At 43.3% G+C, this 20,909-nt stretch overlaps 1 protein-coding gene across 5 annotated transcripts in view; it reads left to right on the forward strand.

Annotated features, from left to right (window-relative positions):
* Nucleotides 1–20,508, forward strand: part of Cdin1 (CDAN1 interacting nuclease 1) — a 212,623-nt gene extending 192,115 nt beyond the window's left edge. For 3 of the 5 annotated variants that reach the window (XM_021231052.2, XM_021231042.2, XM_005064760.4), the window contains one exon: nucleotides 18,723–20,508. In XM_021231052.2, coding sequence (XP_021086711.1) covers nucleotides 18,723–18,742 — 20 coding nt within the window. In that variant the 3' untranslated portion in view covers nucleotides 18,743–20,508. The remainder of the gene's footprint in view (nucleotides 1–18,722) is intronic. The other 2 variants (XM_021231048.2, XM_040746016.1) reach the window with 1 other exon arrangement.
* The last annotated feature ends 401 nt before the right edge of the window (nucleotides 20,509–20,909 follow it).

Genomic DNA, 20,909 nt, shown 5'->3' on the forward strand with positions numbered 1-20,909 from the left:
TTTTTTTTTTGAATGGCAGTCTCTTTTCTCTGTATGTGGTAGAGGTAGGAGGGGGGGTGGTTTGTTTTAGTGTATACATTTCTTTAATGTGTTTACCCCTAAATAAGTGAGCTGCAATAGATACTTTGGCCCCACACAAAGTAAATATTTAACTCAGGGATTCTACACAGAAATGAGCCCGGTTTTCACCACAGAGGACTGCCCTTGGCCAGAAAGTGCTGCAGTATCCCTCGTGTCGTCCATAGCCCCCTTGGCCCTCAATGCACCTTCCTCTGTGGCGTGAGTCCTCTGCTCCCACACACCTGTCCAGCTGTGTTTTCTGAAGTCTCACCGGCTTGTTCTAATGTAAGTCTTCTGCCTTTGCAGTGTCTTCCCTTTCTTATCCCCCCTCACCCTTGACTTCAGGACTTTCTGTGAAGGCCATCACCACCCCACCCCTCAGCCCTGCTCAGAGCTCTCCATGGTCTCTCCAGATGGTCTCTCCAAGCAGCTTCGCTGTTTAAAATTCATCATCCTTTATCCTAGCTGTTGAGTCCGCCCACACTCCTGGGAGTCCCAAGAGGGCAGGGTCTGTCCTGCTGCACTGTGCCAATTTGCAGCTGAGGCGAAGGGAGCTAGCTGCTCTCTGCAGGTGGGAGGTGGAGTTGGTTCATCTAGGCACGCCACTGGCTTCTGTACACTCCTTTCTCAGTGCGTGGTTCTGAGCATGTCACCCCAACAGCCTCAGCTTCCTCAGCTGTCACACCAGAAGAATGCACCGTCTGAGGACCAGCTGTGTCACTGTACAGTTGTGGAAATACAGTGCGTGACAGCTGTGAAGCACTGTGCCATCAGCCAAGGCGTGGAGCCAGGACCACTAGCCCTCATCCTGTCCTTTGAGTGCTGGCAAGCAGGATTCTGTACGCACTCTGGGGCCTGCAACTGTTGCTCTGAAAATGAGAGGTGGGGTTCTATCCCCATATTTCTTTTCTGTATTTGTCTGACAGAACAACTTCAGTAACCTCAAGGAAACAGAGGAAGCCTTAGAAGCCAGTGCTGGCCGCTGAGATCCCTAAGACTTCATTGTGTGTCACACGCACACACACACACACACACACACACACACACACACACACACACACACCCTCCAAAGGCCAGATCCCTAAGACTTCACTCTCTCTCTCTCTCTCTCTCTCTCTCTCTCTCTCTCTCTCTCTCTCTCTCTCACACACACACACACAGACTAGTCCCAAACTTCAGCTATCACTGTGTTTCTAATTATATGGAAATTTCATTATTATTTTTAATATCCCCCCTAGAAAATTTAAATAATCCTTTTAAATGATTCCTTGCATTGCAACACTTGGGAGAGTAGGCCCTACACCTCGCCTGGACAACACAGTAGAAATGACCCTGTTGGCGGAGGTGTGGGTGAGCCAGTCCCAATGTTGTGAGCATGGGCAGAGGAGAGATGTCAAGTATCATCATGCCCCCCCCATCAACACCTGAGGCAGGTGGGAGATCTGGCACTGAGGTCGTAAGAGTGACCCCTACACCACACCTAGGTAACACAGTAGAGCTGGCCCTGAAGGTGTAGGTGTGGGAGAGCCAACCCTGAGGATGGGAAAGTGAAAGAATTGGCCCCCCTCCTTGTTCATTCCTGCAAGGGGTAAACTAGCCAGGGCAGTGCTGGAGAGCTCAACCTGATGATGAAGACACGTGAGAGCTGTCAGGCTGACCGATCCTGCAACTACCCAGGCCCAGAACCAGGGTTCTATATTGGCCCACCCCAACATCCACTCCATCTGTGATCTGCTAGAGCAGGACCCAGGGCTGCAGGATCTCCATGACACCGGGCAGCAATCGGATGTCCAGGAAGAGTCCCAGTGAGGGTCCAATGTCTATGGGGTGGCAGAGTCCAGGAGCCTTGACCAGACCAATGATTCCTTGCAATAAATGCCTGCATGTAAAAATGTATGGATAAACGGGTTTGCTGCAATACTCACTGTGTGTGACACACTGCAGCTCCCACTACGAGCTTTTCCCCTTCTTACTTTTTTCCCCTTTTGTTTTCTGGGGGCAGGTGGGGAGATGTATGATGGGAAAGACACCAAGAATTAAAAAAAAAAAACAAGTTCCTTAGTCTGCTTAGTCAATAAAGTTCTACTCTGCAAGCCTGAGACCTGAGTTCAGATCACAGGCACCTACACGAAAACCAAATGCAGCTGAGGACATCTGTAATCCAAGCAGTTGGGTAGCAGAAATGCAGATCCCTGAAGCTCATCAGCCAGCCGTCCTAGTAAGATCAGTAAGCTATGGGTTCACTGAGAAACCTGTCTTGACAAACAATGTAATGACTGATCAAGAAAGAACTAACATTGACCTCTGGCCTTTACACACACCTGTATGTACACATATGAGCAAATATATACACATGCAACAAAAGTAAAAATGCTTTCTTGGTTTTTTCTAATTATAGCTTTATCAATGTAAGGAACAATACTAAGCAGTCCAACATAAATACTGTTAAGTGTGTAATTTAAAGCGTATTCATAGTATTGTGCAACAGATCTGTAGAACTTTTTTATCTCAGCAGACTGAAATTCTAGCCTCTCTTGCCCTTGGCATCTCTACCTTTCTACTTTCTGTGCCTATGATTTTGGCACTGACACATTGAGGTCCTTGACATGGGCACAGCCGTGTCAACAACACACATTTACTCAGGACTTCTCTCACTCTCTGCGGTTGAGCTGTCTTGTGACATGCGACAAGCCTTCTTTTTTTTAAGGTTGAATAATATTCTATTGTTGTATACAAAACTTCCTTTATCCATTCATCTATGTATCAGGAGATATTTGGGTAGTTTTGTTCTCTTATTTTCAAAGGAACATTGAAACCATTCATCCTAAAGATCTATTAGTGTTGGGAAGGCTTCAAAATGCCAACCACAGGAACTGTCCTTTGGATGGCACAGTGAAACTGCAAGACATCACCCTGGATTTGATTTGTGTAGTCATTCTTTATGTGGCTTGGTACCCAAACACAAAACTAGGCAAGGTGGTGTCAGGTCTCCAAGAGCAGGAATACATATTGAAAGAGTGTTCCAGTCACTGGCATTGTGGGAGTTTTCTCTCTTGAAGTTTTGCCTGATCATAGAAAACACAACATCTCTTATTTTCAGTGGCAGGAACAACTAAGAAAACCGCCATCCCACTCTATGCTTCAGAGCTGAGCAAATGTCCACAGTAGAGCTCACAGCTGGTCAGGACCTTACAAACAGGGTGATAATAAATGTATTCAAGTTAAATTTAAAGCTAATTATTATCATACCTTGAACCCTGGGATACACCTTATCAATGGGGAAACTAAGACACAAAAAGATTTTTAAAATAAGTCTATAGGTGGACCTTTCTAGCATCCATATTTCATAGATAAAGGATATATCTACTGTGAAAGATCCTTACCTTGAGACTGGAAGGGAGAGGGATTTCACAGCCATGCTTCAAGGTCTGGGAGAGTCATATCAAAGGAGGTAGTGGGATTCAGTTGCTCAGTGAAGGAGCCCTGCATGGATCAGGTCTGGACTGGCTTCTCAATTGGACAGCATTGTGGTTTATCTCCTTACATAGACAGGTAAGCTATCCAGCCTGTACTGGATAGTTTTATGTCAACCTCACAGTCTAGAACAGTGGTTCTCAACCTTCCTAATACAATTAATACAATTCCTCATGTTGTGGTGCCCCTACCACCCCACCATAAAATTATTTCATTGCTACTTCATAACTTTAATTTTGCTACTGTTATGAATCATAATGTTAATATCTGATTTGCGACCTCCAAAAGGGTATCAACCCACAGATTGAGAACTGCTGGTCTAGTCATTTGAGAGGAAGGAACCTCAGTTGAGAAAAATGCCTCTAGAAGGTAAGCAGACAAGCCTGTAGGGCATTTTCTCTTTTGGTTCTTTCTTTTGTTTTGAGGCAGGGTTTCTCTGTAGCTTTGAAGCCTGTCCTGGAACTCACTCCGTAGACCAGGCTGGTCTTGAACTCACAGAGACCCATCTGCCTCTGCCTCCTGAGTGCTGGAATTAAAGGCATGTGCCGCCACCACCAGGCAGTTAGTAACTGATGGGGAGGACCCAACCCATTGTAGGTAGTACCATCCCTGGGCTAGTGGTCCTGAGTTCTATAAGGAAGCAAGCTGAGCAATCCATGAGGAGCAATCCAGTAAGCAGCATCCCTCCATGACCTCTACATCAGCTCCTGCCTCCTGATTCCTGCCCTGTTTTGAATTCCTGTCCTGACTTCTTTCTTTCTTTGCCAACTTGTTTTTGGCCCTGGTGTTTCATTGCAGTGATAGTAACACTGTTGTAATTCTTAAAAAGCAGCTTGAGAAAGACAGAGTCAAGTGGAGAGGTTTTTTATTAAGGGAAACGGATCTGTCTGTGAAAAGGGGAAAGGGGAGTGGAGGAACCAGCCTTTGGGGACAAGAGCAGTAGGAGAGAGGAAAGGCGGGGAAGACAGACAGGGAGGGAGACAAAGAAAGAGAGAGAGGGATGGGAGGTGGACAGGGCCCTTTGAAAAGGGAACATAGTGAATATGCACAGGTGGTGCTCTTAGTGGCAGCAGCTGAGGGCATATCCTGTCAGAACGCCAAAGGCAGGCCAGTACAAATGCCTAAATACTAACAAGCACTACTAGGACGCAAGCCTTACCACATCTCTACTTCCTCTAGTACCAAGGAGTGCTTCTGCTTGGCTAGCTCATTGCAAGTATTAGCTGAGATCACATGTCCCACATAAAAAGGACCAGACATAGTAAATGGTTAATCATTATTAATCCTCTTCTTCATCATGACCAGTTCAGCACAACCTTATGGTGCTTTCTCAGCAAATGGATGTGCAATATGGATGCAGTCACACGTGGTACAGAAAGAGGTACACATGCAGGCAAAATACCCATAAAATAATAAACAAATTTTGAGTAAGGCTGCTATTTCCGACCCATGGGGCTTTTGTTTTAAATGATATAATGTAAATAAGGATCTTAACAAGACTCTGTGGGACATATCAAATATTTGATCAGTACTGCTGGCTCTTAGGATTGTGGTTATGTTTTTAAAATTATTGCTGATACCATTTTAGCCAAATAGTAAAATTGTGTGTATGTTCTTCCATTCTTAAACGGAGCTAGCATGCCAGAAAAATAAGGCTAGAGCAAACTCCACCTTGTGTAACTGCAGAGGCATTACACTGACTAGAACACCTTACTCTATTTGTATTAGAAAGAAGCAAGTAGAAGTTGGTTCCTGGGCTCCAAAAGCCCAGGACTAATGAGTGACTAGCTTTCCTCATAGGAGCAGCCCTGCAGTCAGCTTCTCCGGTACTCCTGGCCCTGCAGACACCGGCACTCTGGAGTGAGGCAGTGGGCCTTTTCAGCCCCTCCCCAGTACCCTCTTCACTGGGCAATGTCCCTCGCCCATTGCTTCATTCTCAACTCCAGCACTAATTAAGCCGAGTCTCTAAGAACTTTACCTGGTTGCACCTTCTCTGACTTAGAAGTTTTACAGCAATAACATTGACCTTTCACGCTCACATTCCTATTTTCCCTTTTTGCTTTCCTTGCTCGTATTTATGTTCGTGTCTGTGTGTGTGTGTGTGTGTGTGTGTGTGTGTGTGTGTGTGTGTGTGTGTGTGTGACTCTATGGGGAAAGGCAGGTTCTAAACACATGGAAAGCCTAATGCCAACATAGACAAGCCATATGATTCTTAAACATTTTAAGGTATTTGGAAAGGAAAGAACAAAATAAAACAGGGATGGGAACAGTAGTGCTTCATTTTGATTGATGTTTTTAAACCTTATCATCTAGATAAAAGCAACTGTAAACAAAAGCCTAACCTAAACTGATTGTAGTTAAAAAAAGGAAAAGCCACCTGTGTGTATCACTGGGCTTCAGGGTTTGGGGGATTCTTCTTTTGTTTTATGGTTTTGGTTTTTTATTTGTTTGTTTGTTTTGTTTTGTTTTTCTTAACATCAAATCCCTACAAGTCCTTCCAGCCAAAGCCTGCGACAGTACTGCTCCCAGGGTTTCTCCCAGGCCTGAGACCATAGCATCATATCTCCATGACATCCTAGGAAGTACAGGGACCTACTAGCAATCCCAGCAGTGAGGCAAGGACATTGTGGCCTTAATTCAAGGCTCATTTTCTTACTTCTAAAAGAAATATATTATATAGTTGTCAGGAAAAGTGTTGCTGGGGGTTCCATTTGGGGGCAGGTGTGCAGGGTCCTACAACACAGGCATTTGTTCACAGAATCACACCCAACTAAACCAACACCAGCGGAGTGCTGTGTGCCCTCAGGTGTGAGTGGCACTCAGACAGTTTACATCCTAAAAGTGCATATTTGATAACTATCAAAGGTAATCACACAATTGGAGGGGCGATTTTTCCACTTTCATTTGCCTGATCCTTTTTTCTGACTTGTTTTTCTCATTTCCAGCATTTTCTTCCATGAATATGGAAAATGGACCACTTTTATTTCAGGGGTGGAATGGGGCAGGGAGATGATTTGGTTCGCAAAAGAGGCTTTCCTTATCATGAAACATTTGCTGTGAAGAGGAGACAATTTAACTACCCATTCAGAGCAAATTGGGATCCTGCATACCTGAAGCGTTGTGTCATACTTGCTTAATGATAGATTTATAGGGCAAGTGCACATCAGCCTAATCCCTTAGTTATTTGACTTTGCCAGGGATGAAGATTCTTTTTTTTTTAAGCAGACTTTTATATATTCAGAACCTATAAATCTCCCAGTGCCTTGAGATAAATGTCTCCCTGAACTCTGAGTTACCCTGCGATCTTTAGCAAACTGAGTCAAAGTAAAAGAAACTCCATCTGTCCCATTCCTAATAATACAAGTCTACCTGGAGGACGGGGAGCACATTTGGCATAAGCAGTTTCTGTGTAATAAACTAATTTCTATTTAGTATTGCGCTTCTAATCTCCAGGAACTTGGACATGAGCACTTGAAAAATCACCCCAGGATTTACCAGAGCGAGTCAGTGGGCAGAGTGGTCAGCACCAGCAATGGCTGCCGCTTGTCAGCCCAGGCTTTGCCAATCCAGTGATCACTATCCATTATGCCTGTCATATCAATTATGAATTCTCTGACACCAAACACTAAATCAGCTGAAATGATGGGTTTGCCTTTGGCGTGTTTCCCTGGGGAAATAACTGAGAAAACATGTAATAATTCACACAACCAATTTTGTAAAACACCCCCAACTTTTGGAAGAAGGCTGGGAAATAAATTCTAGGTGGATAGATGTGATTTGCACCCAAGTGCTCCTCAAGTATTCGCTCATTCTCAGTGCTTTGGTGCTTTCAAAGTGGATGTGACCTTGGCACGATGTGAATTTTAAAGGTTTCTGTTTCTCTTGCTGCCACACTGCTGCTGTCCCATCTTCTTCCCATCCAAGGAGGTGGGCTGTCTCCTGCTCCTGGCATCCTTGTTTGGGCTTGCACTTCAACCAAATTTAATTGGCTGAGATCTCCCTAGGTCTCTTGGGAACCCTGACCTCCACCCTTAATGAAAGGATTGAGATGAATAAATACAACATCATTGAAAAGTCATCTTTTCTAGGAAGACTTGGCAAATAACACATCATTGATCTAATTATTCTTTCCCTGTGAACCCTTTTGCATTTGGATTATTCACTAAACTCCATGTCCATTTAAATGGAGATAGATTTGTTTCAACATCATTATTAAGTTGTCTGCCACGTGAGATGAAAACCTTTCCTGTGGTTGCTTGTTGCTTGCTCTACAGGTTGAACATGCAAGCCTACAGATGGGTTCCTGTCAGGTAAATTCAGAGGAGCTGGCCCAGGCCAGAAGTAGATATCTGTCCAAGAAAACATTAAGTATCTTCTGCTTTTGCCCTGTTTCTCGTCTTCTGAGTAATAGTTTTTAATGGGGTAGAAAGATGCAAGTATGGCATCTAAGAATATCTAACATAGTACAAAGAAAGTAGAAATAACCATTTTTCCGGGGAATTTGCTGTGGACTTGGCAATGTTCAGTCATGTAAACATGGAGGAAATTTCAGGTCATTTGGGTTGTGTTTGTATATGGACTTAACTTGTCTTCAATATAAAGCACTCTGTTTATTTTATATGTGGCTTGAAAGCCTAAAGTGAATCATATTATTTTTTCTTATTTTTTAAAATAATCATTTATTTTTATTTCATGTACATTTGTGTTTTGCCTGCATGTCTGTCTGTGAGAAGGTGTTAGGTCCCATTAACTGGAGTTACAGACAGTTTTAAGCTGTAATGTGGGTGTTGGGAATTGAACCTGGATCCTCTAGTAGGGGAACAGCCACTGCTCTTAACTGTTGAGCCAACTCTCCAGGCCAGTACTTTTTTCATTTTTAAATGAAATATGTTGCTTAGAAAAGGTGAGGTTGCCATTTTTGGCCTCTTTGGGAAGGGGTAGGTTTAATTTGTTTTGATTTGAGGGTATTTTCTTTTATTGTTGTTTTGGTTTTGTTTGTTTTATTTTGTTTTTTGGTGGGGTCTTATATAGCCCAAGCTAGCCCTCGAACTTTTTGTGTAGCCAAGACTTGTCTTGAACCCATTCCTCCTGCTGAGCAAAAAAAAAGGGGGGGTAAATGAATGAACTAAGTTACTGTATTTTTTCATTCCTAGTTACTGCGAAAAGGGATATTTGCATTGTGAATTAAATTGACCATAGTGTCAGAACCTTACGATGTTATAGTACATGAGATCGCTAATCTGTTCTCACTGTGCACATATTTACACAGAGGCCTAAGGACACATACTTTCCACATACACACGTGCAGGCATGTTTCACTTGGACTGAAAAGTTATTTACAGCTCTATCTGGAGATAACATACAACAGTGATTAACAAGTGCACAGCCAATCTACAACATGCAGATTAAAAACTAAATAAACGGCCTAAGAGTTTATTTTAAAACAATTACAAGATGTTTTCTATTTCTCCTTCATCCTAAACTATGTGTTTGAAAACAAAGTCTTCATGAGAACCACATGCAAGTCTTTGGACTGTGAAACAGCCCATGTCCCACAAACACATGTCTACACACTTCCTCAGAAGGTAGCATAGACCTCACACAGTCACTCAGAATGAGGAAGAAAAATATGTATATGCATATGTATTGTATGTACGATTCTCTGATGTTTCACTGTTTCTAACTTTCATTTATTTTTGCTCTTTTTTTTGGAAGGAATTTTGTTTGGCTATGAACTGAAATTGAAGATTTGGGCTGGGAACAAAGATTTGAATCAGTATAACTAGGCTGTTACTGTTTTTTGATGCAGATTCTTATGGAAAGAAACTTAACTACAGTCAACCAGCCATACCATTGTTTGCCATCCTTCAACCGATGCTTAGTTGAAGCCCCAGTTTCTAAATACACACAGTCTCTCTCTCACACACAGACACACACACACATACATGTATACACATATGTTTGTGTATCTTTTCTCATCAAGCTGAAAACATAGATATGGCAATTTAATGACACAAACATGGATGGATGGATGGATGGATGGATGGATGGATGGATGGATGGATGGATGGATGGATCCATCGATCGATCGATTGATCGGAAGAAGGAAGGAAGGAAGGAAGGAAGGAAGGAAGGAAGGAAGGAAGGAAGGAAGGAAGGGGACTTTAGAATTCACAATACTAACCCTGTTCAACAAGTGTTAACCTTCTCTGGAAGGGGGCAAATAAGCAAACTCCACCTCCCAGACTTTCTTGGGCTTTTGCTTCCCTCAGCCACTGGGAACTTCCCCCAGCATCTGTTTCTATTGATCTGCACAAGTTGTGGTAATGCATTGCTGAGCCCCTTCGCCATGGAAGCCTTTCTCTTCTCTGATCTGAGCACAGTGGTGGCCCTCCCCAGCTTACTTCCCCCTGATCATCAGGGGCTTTCAACACACTCCTTCAAATGTAGTCATTTTGTTTTTCTTTTTTAACCTGAGTTATGCATTGCTTTTTCTATGCACTTCCTGAACAAAGTGATCCAACTCTTTTGTGAGCTGCTTATGTAAACTTCTTAATGTAAGGACTACTCAGGAGTCCTAGACAGGTGGCTCCTGGGCCCTGTAGTGACACTTAAGGAAGCCCCTCTGCTTGTCTCTCTTTTCCAGGTGTTACAAATATTTTTCAAAGTTGAGTCACTGTTGTAAAGTCTTGTGTAAACACAAGGCATAATGAAAGACAGTAAAGACAGTATAGTGTACTCATTGTCAGAGCAGCCTATACAGTCAGGCGGCTTGGGCTCCAGCCTGGCCCTTTTAGTGTCCACGTTTCTTCATCCACAGGATGACTATGATTGTGTTAGTTACCTTGTTGTTGCTGTGATAAAACACCATGGCCCACCTCCATCACAGGGAGTGACACAGCAGCAGGCAGGCATGGCAATTGGAACAGGAATGGAGAGTTTGCATCCTCAATGGCAACCATGAAACAGAGAGAGCAATCTACAAGTTATGAAGTCTTTTTAACCTCAGATCCTGCCCCTGGTAAAGTCACTCCTCCTGCAAGTCTTCGCCACCTAAACAGCCAAACGGCACCATTAACTCAGACGGGTGTTCAAATGCCCAAAGCTTTGAGGAACGTTTCACATTTCTCACTCAAAGTACCACAATGATTGCCCCTTGTACAAACTACATAGTTTGTAGTGCAGTTCTGATGGTTTGTATGTGTAAAAAGGCTAGAAATACCACCTGTTGCAAAATAAGCATTGGGTAAATCCTAATCCTAATGGCCTTTTCTTTGGGGTTATTGAGATCAGTGTGTTTATGTATATTTAAACAGTCAGACTCTCTACAGATCTTACAACTGGTCAGACTTCTGCCCAAAATAAATTCTTAGAAGTGAAGATATTAAACTGGCTTCCAAAGTCCACTTGGGAACTACTGGCCTAGTGTGGCCAAATGATACCAAATATTATGATCAGAAATCTTTAGGTTCTTCTATCTACCTTTTTTCCCAGCCCTCTCTGAAAATACTGCCTCAAGGAAAAGCATAAAGAGGACACTAGTAGGATTCCCTTTCTCTGCCAGTTATTAAAAGCCACAAGAAGGAGTTCTGCATTCCTGAATCATGAAGAGCCACAAGAAAGAGACCCTTTAATTCCCTAGAAGAGGAAGCATGTTCTACCTGAAGTAGGGACCCAAGTTTTCTTGGATTTCCCAAGCAGCTATAGAAAACCTTTGTCTGAATGACACAATTGATAGGGTTTATCCATATTCTACAGAACATTTGCTGTCTGCAACCCTCAGGACCATCTGAGGATAGCTCGATTTTTCTGGAAAACTAAGGATTTACTCACTGGAGGACCATTTTTAATATCCTCTTGGTGACAGTCTTTAAAAATACTTCGCAGCTTTCACTGCCTTTTTAAAACTGAACAAAATGTCCCCAGCATCTGTTTTTCCTAGATTGTCCCCAGCATCTGCTGAGAGAGAGACAGTCTGCCCCAAAACGTAACAGCCATGAGCTGTCACTGCCGTGACTTTTTATGTCTCTTCCCCAGTCGTCAGCAGTCATTGACTTTAGCGGGCTGAGTGTCCTACCTTAACGCCCGTCTCACACCCTTTGCCACCAACACACACTTGACATGTGTAGCTTTAGGAATTCCATAACCAAGTGTAACAGCAAAACCACAGAACAGGGAGAATCATGGAGGAAACCCTTTCTGTGTACCACCAGCGCCTCAGACACGCAGCAAGGATGGGACTGGTGCACAGCCAAGAAGCTCTGATGACAGAAGACGCAGACTTGCTCAGTAACAGGGTCTGGCCTGGATTGTGTAGTTGGTGCTCACTGATAATCTCCTTCTGGATGAACTCAAGGTTCATCTGTGACTGGAAAAGCCAATCTGTACCCACCAGGACCCTCCGTTCTGCGTATGTGGAGAATGGAAATTGATGTATGCTTAACCTAGAATCTACAGTGAATATTTGTGTTAGCTATCTGTTACTGTTAGCAAATTGTCTCTAAAACTGTGGCAGAAAAAAAAACGCACATCTTTCATAGTCTCCGAATTAGGCCTGTAAGTACAGCTCGGCTGCAGATGTCACACTGCCAGGCCCTCAACAGTCCTGCTTCAGTCTTTTCCAGTCTGTGGCAGTGCGGTGTCAGGCTCAGGTGAAGACAGACCGGGCCTTTCACTTTCTCCACCTCCTGAGTGGCTGGCTTAGTCCATGCCCAGTTCATCGTATGAGTATCTCCCACATGGCACGTGGCTTCAGCATGCAAGGCAAAGAAGCAAAAGAGAGAGCCTTAGCAAAATCGAGATCACAGCCTCTTATCATAGACGTGACATCCTATCACTTTCTGCTGTCAAAACAAATCCTTAGGTCCATCCCATATTTACAGTGTGGCAGTTCAAATGAGAACGTTCCCCACAGGCTCATGTATTTGAATACTTGGTCAGTCCCCAGTTGGTGGCACTGTTTGGGGAGATCTGAAAGGTGTAGCCTTGCTGGAAGATGTTACTAAGGATAGGCTCTGAGAGTTTTAGACTCTGCTAGTTCTGCTTGGTGCTTGTGTTTGAAGGCATGAGCTCTCAGCGTCCTGTTCCTGCTGCTATGCCTGCTACTTACTGCCATGCTTACCGCTCTGGAACCATAAGCACAGAAAGACCCTTCTTTTTTAAATTGCTTTGGTCATGGTGTTTTGTCACAGCAACAGAAAATAACTGGTATAGCCAGTGATTGCATAAAAGTCTGAGTTCCAACAGGCAGGGAGCATCAGGGCATTATAGGCATGTCCCTGTAATACCGTGTCTCTTCAACTCACAGAGAAGTCCAGCTCCACCACTGCCGGAGCCTCCTTTCTCCCTGTCCATGACATTGGTGAGATTGCTCTCAGTACAAGGAGTTCTGAATGGGGCCTGGTACAGTTTTTCCCTTCAGCTCACTCTTCCTGTGAAGACAAGCCATATGTGCCAGGGACAGGTTAGTTACAACTTCACTAAGTATTTTCACACGTCTTCAGTGTGACTGTTACCCATATTATAGAACTTCCTCTGTGGGCGCTGTTCACCTGTGCAAGATACATCCAGCTACAGAACAAAGTAGAACCAATTAGAATGGATATGCAAATCTTCTCCAAAACAAACAAAAACAATTTTTGCCCTCCGTAGGGCAAAACTTAGAAGAAACCAAGTAACTGAAAGCTACCGTGAGTTCTATTATCAACATCTTTAAAATAGCACAAGATAGATTCACCCCCTCCCCAAAGTGAACACAGTGCTTAGTGAATAACATTCTCCTGCTGTGTCTTCACAGCCCCTCAAGGGTCTCTGGTCCAAGGTGAGAATGTCCAGATTACAGCCTAGAGTAGGCCCAAGCACCCTGACAGCCACAGGAGCCCAGTAGGTGACAGAAAGGAAGCAAACCTGTAACACCAGAGCACCTCACACAGTGTTCTCGTCCATCTCGATACAAAACATTTTTGAAGGCCTCACTGAGCTTCTGCACACTCGGTGAAGAGGTGGGTATGAAAAAGCTAGGCTCTCTAGAAACTGGTGGCACAAGTGTGACGGTGTGATGGTCAGGGGCATGGCACAGAGCCTTGGCATCCTGGAATCACAGAGAAGAGTGGAGACCATGGCAGTCTGAGGACACTAGTTATGTCTGAGTGGTGGTGGTGACTGAGGCCCCTGTGTATGTAGCCGAACCGGTTAGTTTCTCAAAAGAGGGTATTTGTGAAGATTTGTGTGTACATTGGCTCATTTACTTTTTTGAGACAGGGTCTCATGTAATCCAGGCTGGCTTCAAACTCTCTGAATAGCTAATGGTGACACTCAACTTCTGATCCTCCTGCCTTCGCCTCTTAAGTACTGGGATTATAGGCATGTACCACTATGCCTTGTTTACATGGTGCAGCAAATCAAACTCAGGACCTCATGCATGTCAGGCCAGGTCTCTACCAACTAAGCTGAGGCCCCAGCCCTTCAAGCATCTTAGTTAGCAAGAGCCAAGCCTTGGTTGTTAGCTCCATTCCTACTGTTCTCTAAGGCAACTCACTTGTGTTTAAAGGTTTCAATTACAGGGGATGTTAAATCAAAATCCGAATCTTAGCTATCTTAAAAATGTCCCCAATTCTGCACTTCAGAGGCATGGCATAGAGATCAGAATGGTAGTGCACACTTGTAATCTCATCACTTGAGTAATGGAGGCACAAGCATAAAGAGATTGAGGTCATTTTCAACTATATAGCAAGTTCAAGGCCATCCTGAGCTACATAAGAGGGAGGGAGGAGTGGGGGTTACAATATAAATCAACTACCCAAGAGTCCTCTTGAATCAGGTATGCTAAGAACATATTGCTATGCTGTGTTCATTTCTAGGTCATACATGTGCTGTTATGCACTCAGTTTCCCAGATACCCTAGGATTCTCCTCTAAGTCAGTTCCAGATGGGAACTGGCAGATGCTCTCTGTAAATATGTCCACAGAACTGCCCAAAGCATTCTTGGTAGAGTCTAACTAGTTCCAAAGCACTTTCCCATTTTCTGGTTCAATTCTGCTCCTCTCCCATCACTACACATGCCACCTCAACAGTCATAGACAGCCCAGGTTCCAATTCTGTTTCTTCCACTTTCTAGCTATGAGCTTTTAGGCAAACTACTAAATGACCTTTTGTCTTAGTGTTTTCATTTGTATAAAAAGGAGTGTGCCCTGAATCTGGGTCATGGTTTTGGCACAAGAATTAAATGAGTTGGTAAGTTAAAAATATTTATGAATGTATACGGCACCTGAAAATGTTATGGAAGCATTAATGTAGTATGAGAGTCCCATAAACTACTTGGGACCACAAGTGTTTCAGGTTTCTTTGGTAATTTGGAACATCTGCATATGTATATTGAGATATCTTTTGAGATGAGATACGGATCTAAAGACAAAGTTTATGTATGTTTCATATATACTTTATATGCGTAGCCTAAAAGTTACTTTATTTTGTTTGTTTTTCAAGACAGGGTTTCTCTGTGTAGCCCTGACTGTCCTAGAATGCACTCTGTATACCAGGCTGGCCTGGAACTCAGAGAAATGTGTGCACCACCACTGTCCGGCTGGCAATTTTAAACCATATTTGTAGTACTTCTGCTTTTACTACAACCCATACCACAAGGTCATCGGTGGAATTCCCCACTGTGGAATAATATGCATAGTTAGTTCACCTGGAAGAGATATTGCCATACTTATTGTCATTGTGATCTGTACATACACCATCAAGGTGCTCATTCCAGGACACTCCCAATGGTGTCATGTTGGTTTCACCAGCACTGCTGTCTATAGACCACCACTGAGGGCAGCAACCAGTACTAAACTCTCTGGGGCCTCTGTTGCTGACCATATCCCCATCATGTCCCAGAGAGTTATCTGTCATGAGCCAGGCACTGTCTTAGGAAGCATTGAGGATATGAATGGAAATAACACGTGGTCTTTGCCCTCACCAGGGTCCCAGAAAAAAGAAATCAAATGATGAAGTAGAGAGTTAATTCCTGGGAGATTTATGCACTGAAACCACAAAAAGTACTGAGTTTTGTATCATGATTTCCCATTTAATGTTTATAAGTACTCTAACATGGCCAGAAACCAGAGAAACACTTGGCACCTTCGTAAAGCTGACATTATTTAATAGTAAGGCCCCCTTTCATGCCTTCAAGGTACATGGTGGCTCTTGACTTGCCCATCTTTCTCAAGAGGTATTCGTTAAATTTACCAACTTGGTGGCATTTTATTTGTAAACAGATTTACTACTTGTTCAGTCATGACTCCCATCCTAGTGTCTGTTCGTCAAGGAAATATAAACTGCATTGGAGAATCCTTCATGACCATGAGAATAGAGATGGTCAAACCTGGTCACCCACGAAAAGGCACTTAGTGCCTCAGAGCAGCGGAAAGCTCAGCACCAGTGGTGGAGCATCCTCAGATCCAGGCTCTGGATGCTGTTGTTCTGGTTTGTTTCTAAGACATGATCTCACACATTAGCTAGGCTGGCTTGATGTGGTCAGCTCCTTCATAAACAGTAATCTGCACAAAGGCTGTCTTGCCAGCCAGCATCCGATAATCCCTGGATCCTGAGCTGCTGGAGAACTCTCAGAAGCACAAGGGAGCAAAGCCAGATGCAATCCTGTCCTTACAGTTCCAAATCTGTCACCTTCTGAAATCCCTATTGCCTTTGTCACGTATGAACCCTGTAATGTAAAAGCCCCCTCTAGCAGTCAGTACATACAAGAAGAACTTTGTGTTTACTCATTTTTTACTTAATCAGACACAATCTTTCCATCAGGTTTTGAGCTCATGAGAGTACTGGTGTTTCCTTCCTCGCACAGGAATCTTAAAGATAGATAGATGGTAAAGTCCCCCTTTTAAAAACAACAAACCACCTCAGATCCAGGCCGATGTCTTGGGGAATCCTGGTCATGAGCCACTACTTGAAATATTCAGGTTCACAATCCTGCCGAAACCTTTGTGGGTTTCCAGATCTCAGTGGTTGCCTGGCAAGTGGAACAAGCCATTTGCTTGAGCATCGAGTTGTCCCTCAGCCTGGCCTCTCTGCCTAGAAAGCGCCATTTTCATAAAGAGCTGTCATGCTCTGAGTCCTTTGGCTTGTGATTTAGCTGTTCAGGGAAAGTGCAGGCTGCTGTTGCTCGCTCAGTGCTGGTGATGTGTGTTTTTTGTTTTATTAAATCTTTAAAATACCGGGCTTGTTTTTTACGATCTCCATATATTCTTTTGTTCTTCTCCATGACTGGTTAGATCACACTTTTGCTCCCTTAGTAAAAATATTAGTGCCTTTCTGAAGAACACTGTGGTCTCCAGAGTGGCTGTCTAATAAAGTAGAGAAATGTGTGGAGCTTGCTATCAGATGCACGGAGGCCTTAGTGCGGGTACATTACAGTGGATGGTTTAGGGCCTACCGCGAGGTCTACAGGGATGCATGTCTTTTGGCTCTTACCAGATTTGCCTTGATAACTCTGGCATCATTTGGCACAAATCTCAGAACTTTTTATGAAGCAAAGCTTCTAAGTGGCTTATGTTTACATTATGGACTGTGTGCATGTGTGTATGAGAGTGAGAGAGAGAGAGAGAGAGAGAGAGAGAGAGAGAGAGAGAGAGAGAGAGAGAGAGAGAGAGAGATTAAAGATTGCTAACAAAAAAATCTGTTAAGTGGAAGCCAGCTCTTGTCCAGGTATGAGCTTGGATGTTCAAGTCCTGGCGCTCATATCCAATGCACAGAGAACCTAATAATTCTAACTCAGAGTTGGAGATGCTGAGGAATAAGAGAGCATCCCCACGTACCCTAACATTTCACAAGACCCAGTTCATAAGATTGTCCCTACACAGAGGAGACTCAAAAAGGCTAAATTAATCTTGAATAGAACTGGGCTAACCCAGCCCATGGCATCCAACTGAACTTGTTCCTGTGTTATAATGTCTCTCAGCCCACTCTGTACTGTTAGTTTTGGCAAGTACGCCACAGCAGATAATAAATCATGGAAGGAAAAAGCTGTTGGCCAAGCATGGTTCAGCCTGCTGTGATATTAGAATACAGAAAGCAGTTCTGTTTTTACACATCCTTTCACTAACCCAGCATTCATAATTTATGATGGCGCTGTAAAATTCCTGCAACACTACACCAAAAGTAGTCCTGCCCTTTAATTAAGTTCTCTTGGTAGAGAAAATGTGAAGTTGATGTGCAAACCGTCTCTCTGTGCCCAGTGATTGATAGTGATTACATCTTTATGAACCCAGCCTAAAGGTCTCAACTTCCTGATGGGTGAAGTCGTCTGTAGGCCACTTCCTGGCTGGGATCAGTGGCTGCTAACAAAACTGAAGATAACTCGGAGAGCATAACTTAGGCATGTTGGTTTTTTAAGCCTCCATCTATCTGTCCATACTTGGTCACAAGTCTCTATGACTATCCCTAGTGTCTGTGGGAGCCTACAGTCAGATTCTACACTGTGTCCATGTGCAGGTTGTGGTGAAGAGAATGGAGCGTTGGGTGGAGGCCTCCTCAAGGCATCCTAGTTTGATATGAAGATTTTTTTAAGTTAAAAATAATGAAAAATAGGAGATACTTATGGCCACAGTGGTCCTTGAATTAAACGGGATAGCCAGGGAGAACCTTAATCTGTCCCATCATTAAGTTATTTTTCAAATGTTTTTTGAGGCAGTGTTCTGCTATGCAGCCCAGATTGGCTTCAAGCTGATGATCCTCCTGCCTCCACCTCCTGAGTGCTGTGATAACGAATATGCACCACTATGTCCAGTTGTTCAAACATTCTTTTCCTTCCTTTGATTTTTAAAATAGTACCAGGAAATATTAGAAGGCCAGCCTCCCTAAGCCAGGTGTTCCCAGCTCCTCACTGATTCCACTTTGTGGTAGCCTTCCTCAACTGAGCAGTGACTGCCTCAGCTCACACCCACGGCCCTTTATTGAAAGATGTTATGGGGAATCTAGATCTACTGGGCTCCAGGAAAGCAAACAGATCTGTCTGGTAGCAACAGTTGTATTAAGTGAACACTTAAGTTTGGACTTAGCTGCCTACCATCATCACAATTGTGACCAAAAGCAAGCTGGTGTAATCATACTCACTTAGCTGTCTTTTCTCTATGTCTCCAAGATGTCTGTTTTCTGGATGTGCATGACATTTTCTGATGTTTTTGCAGGTTTGGACCCGGTTTGGTAATCTATTGGTATGGATTTATCCAGGAACTGGACTGTAACCGGGAAAGGGGCATCCTGCTCAAAGCCTGTTTCCCCACAGACATTGTCACCTTATGCCATAGCACAGCTTGACCCTGAAGATCCTGGAAGAGAAGCCGGAAGCAATGTTACTTTCCTGCAGTATAAACTTCTGGCAACATCTGCCCTGAACTTCAGCTGAACCCTGGCTGCTGCAGTCGCAGCCCTACCTCTCTAGACAAACATATCAGGAGTTTCTGCTTTCCTTCATCCCTTGCTGATGTGAATAGCCAAGAACTCCGGACACAACCCACTCATTATCAGCATCTCTGTCTCTGACACAGTTTATAGATAGCCATAATCTTGCTTCCTTCCCAAGGCTTTTCCTTGTACACTGAACAGAAGGAGAGGTGTGGGGACTGAAAGGTGGGATGTTTCAATTCTCCTCCCTGTTATCGAATCACTGCCTTGTTTTTTCTTCTAAACCTCCATTCATAGTCTCTCCCTCTCCCTCTCCCTCTCCCTCTGCCTCTCCCTCTCCCTCTCCATCTCCCTCTCCCTCTCCATCTCCCTCTCCATCTCCCTCTTCCTCTCCATGGAACTAAGTGTTGCATTAATATCAGGGAATGACCTAGCACAAACCTAGAAAAGCTGGAGACAGGAAGTATGTATTCCTTCTCACCTGGGGCTCAGCATGGCTAGACAGGGACTTTATCTGTCAAGCCTTATGGCCTCCTGACTTGCGTGGCATCCAGCCAAGCTGCAAAAATCCCCCTTGATGAGAATTTCCTCTTTTCATAAAGCTTATTTGAACACCAAACATTTCACATTGATCTCACCTTAAAATATGAATTCTTTGTGTTTGGCAACCATGATGCTTTGGTTTGGGACTAAGGCAGAAGACTGACGTTCAGCCTCCCTGTCTATAGTGGCCCTTTAAACATGACTGCCGGCCTCTACAATGTTAGCCACTATTTTTATGAGATTTTTTTAAGTGCATTCATACATACTGCTTTGTGTCTGCATTTCATACCAAATAATTGAATAACACTCAAATAATTTAGACATTATAAATAGTCAGCTTTGAATGAATTAAGTGTACCAGAAAAATCCTAGAGCAATTTTTAAATAAGCAAAATAAAAGAGATTTTGTATTTATTCACTTTAATTTATTCACTTTTATATCCTGCAGACCAGACTTCAATCAGAAGCAAAATATCAATAAAATAATTATAAACCTATCTTTTGGGAAATTAAAAAGTAATATGCAACTCCCATCCCCCAAGAAAAAGTACTTAGTAAAAACTATGTGCCCCAGTGCTTGTAAAATGTCGCTTTTAAAATGTTAAATAGATGGTTTTTAGAAGTAAAAATAAGACATACACATTGGTGGGTTCCTTTTGTGCCTGGTCCGTGAAAAACTTGCAGTAGGTCCAAGATAGGATGTTAAGGTCTCCTGGGAGACTGCAGTAAATCACAGGGGAGAAGGCAGAGAGGAAAGGAAACATCAGGCAGGGTCTGTGTATGAAATAGATGATTTGAGACCACTATTATATTGCCTTTATACATATGCTTTAAAAAATACTAAAATCTGGTTTTATGACATGTCCTAAGCCACTGGTTTTGTTTGTTTTGTTTTTTGGTTGTGGGGGGGGTAAATTACATGTATCTGCACAGATATTAAATATCCTGCTAAGCCTTCATCAGCTTGTTTTAACATTAGCCTAATTTATGATGGGTATGCACAAATAAATTTTGAAAGCTCAAAAAGTGCTTGTGTTTTATGTTTATTCTACCTAGAGCTCTGACATAATGTGTTGTGAGAAGGTTCTGGTAGTCACAACAGAGACACCACCTTGTGTTTATGAGTGAAGCTTCCCAGGTTGACCCCTCAAAGCAAGAAAGAACCCAACAGTAAATTACATACTGTGGTAAGGTTATGAGTTGCTCAGTGTGATCCTTGTGTCTGCTGTGTTTGAAGTAGAAATGTGTGGAAAAGAAAGAGTTTTGCTCCCAGGTGAGAAGCTAAAAACCTCTTTGTCGTTTCTTTCATCTTAAAAATGCTTATCTGGGGACTGGAGAGATGTTCAGCAGTTAGGAGCATTTGCTTCTCTTACAGAGGACCCAGGTTCAATCCCAGCACCCATGAGGCAGCTCACAACTGTAATCCA

Source organism: Mesocricetus auratus, unplaced genomic scaffold (genome assembly GCF_017639785.1).
Source record: "Mesocricetus auratus isolate SY011 unplaced genomic scaffold, BCM_Maur_2.0 Super-Scaffold_100004, whole genome shotgun sequence".
Taxonomy (NCBI): Eukaryota; Metazoa; Chordata; class Mammalia; order Rodentia; family Cricetidae; genus Mesocricetus; species Mesocricetus auratus.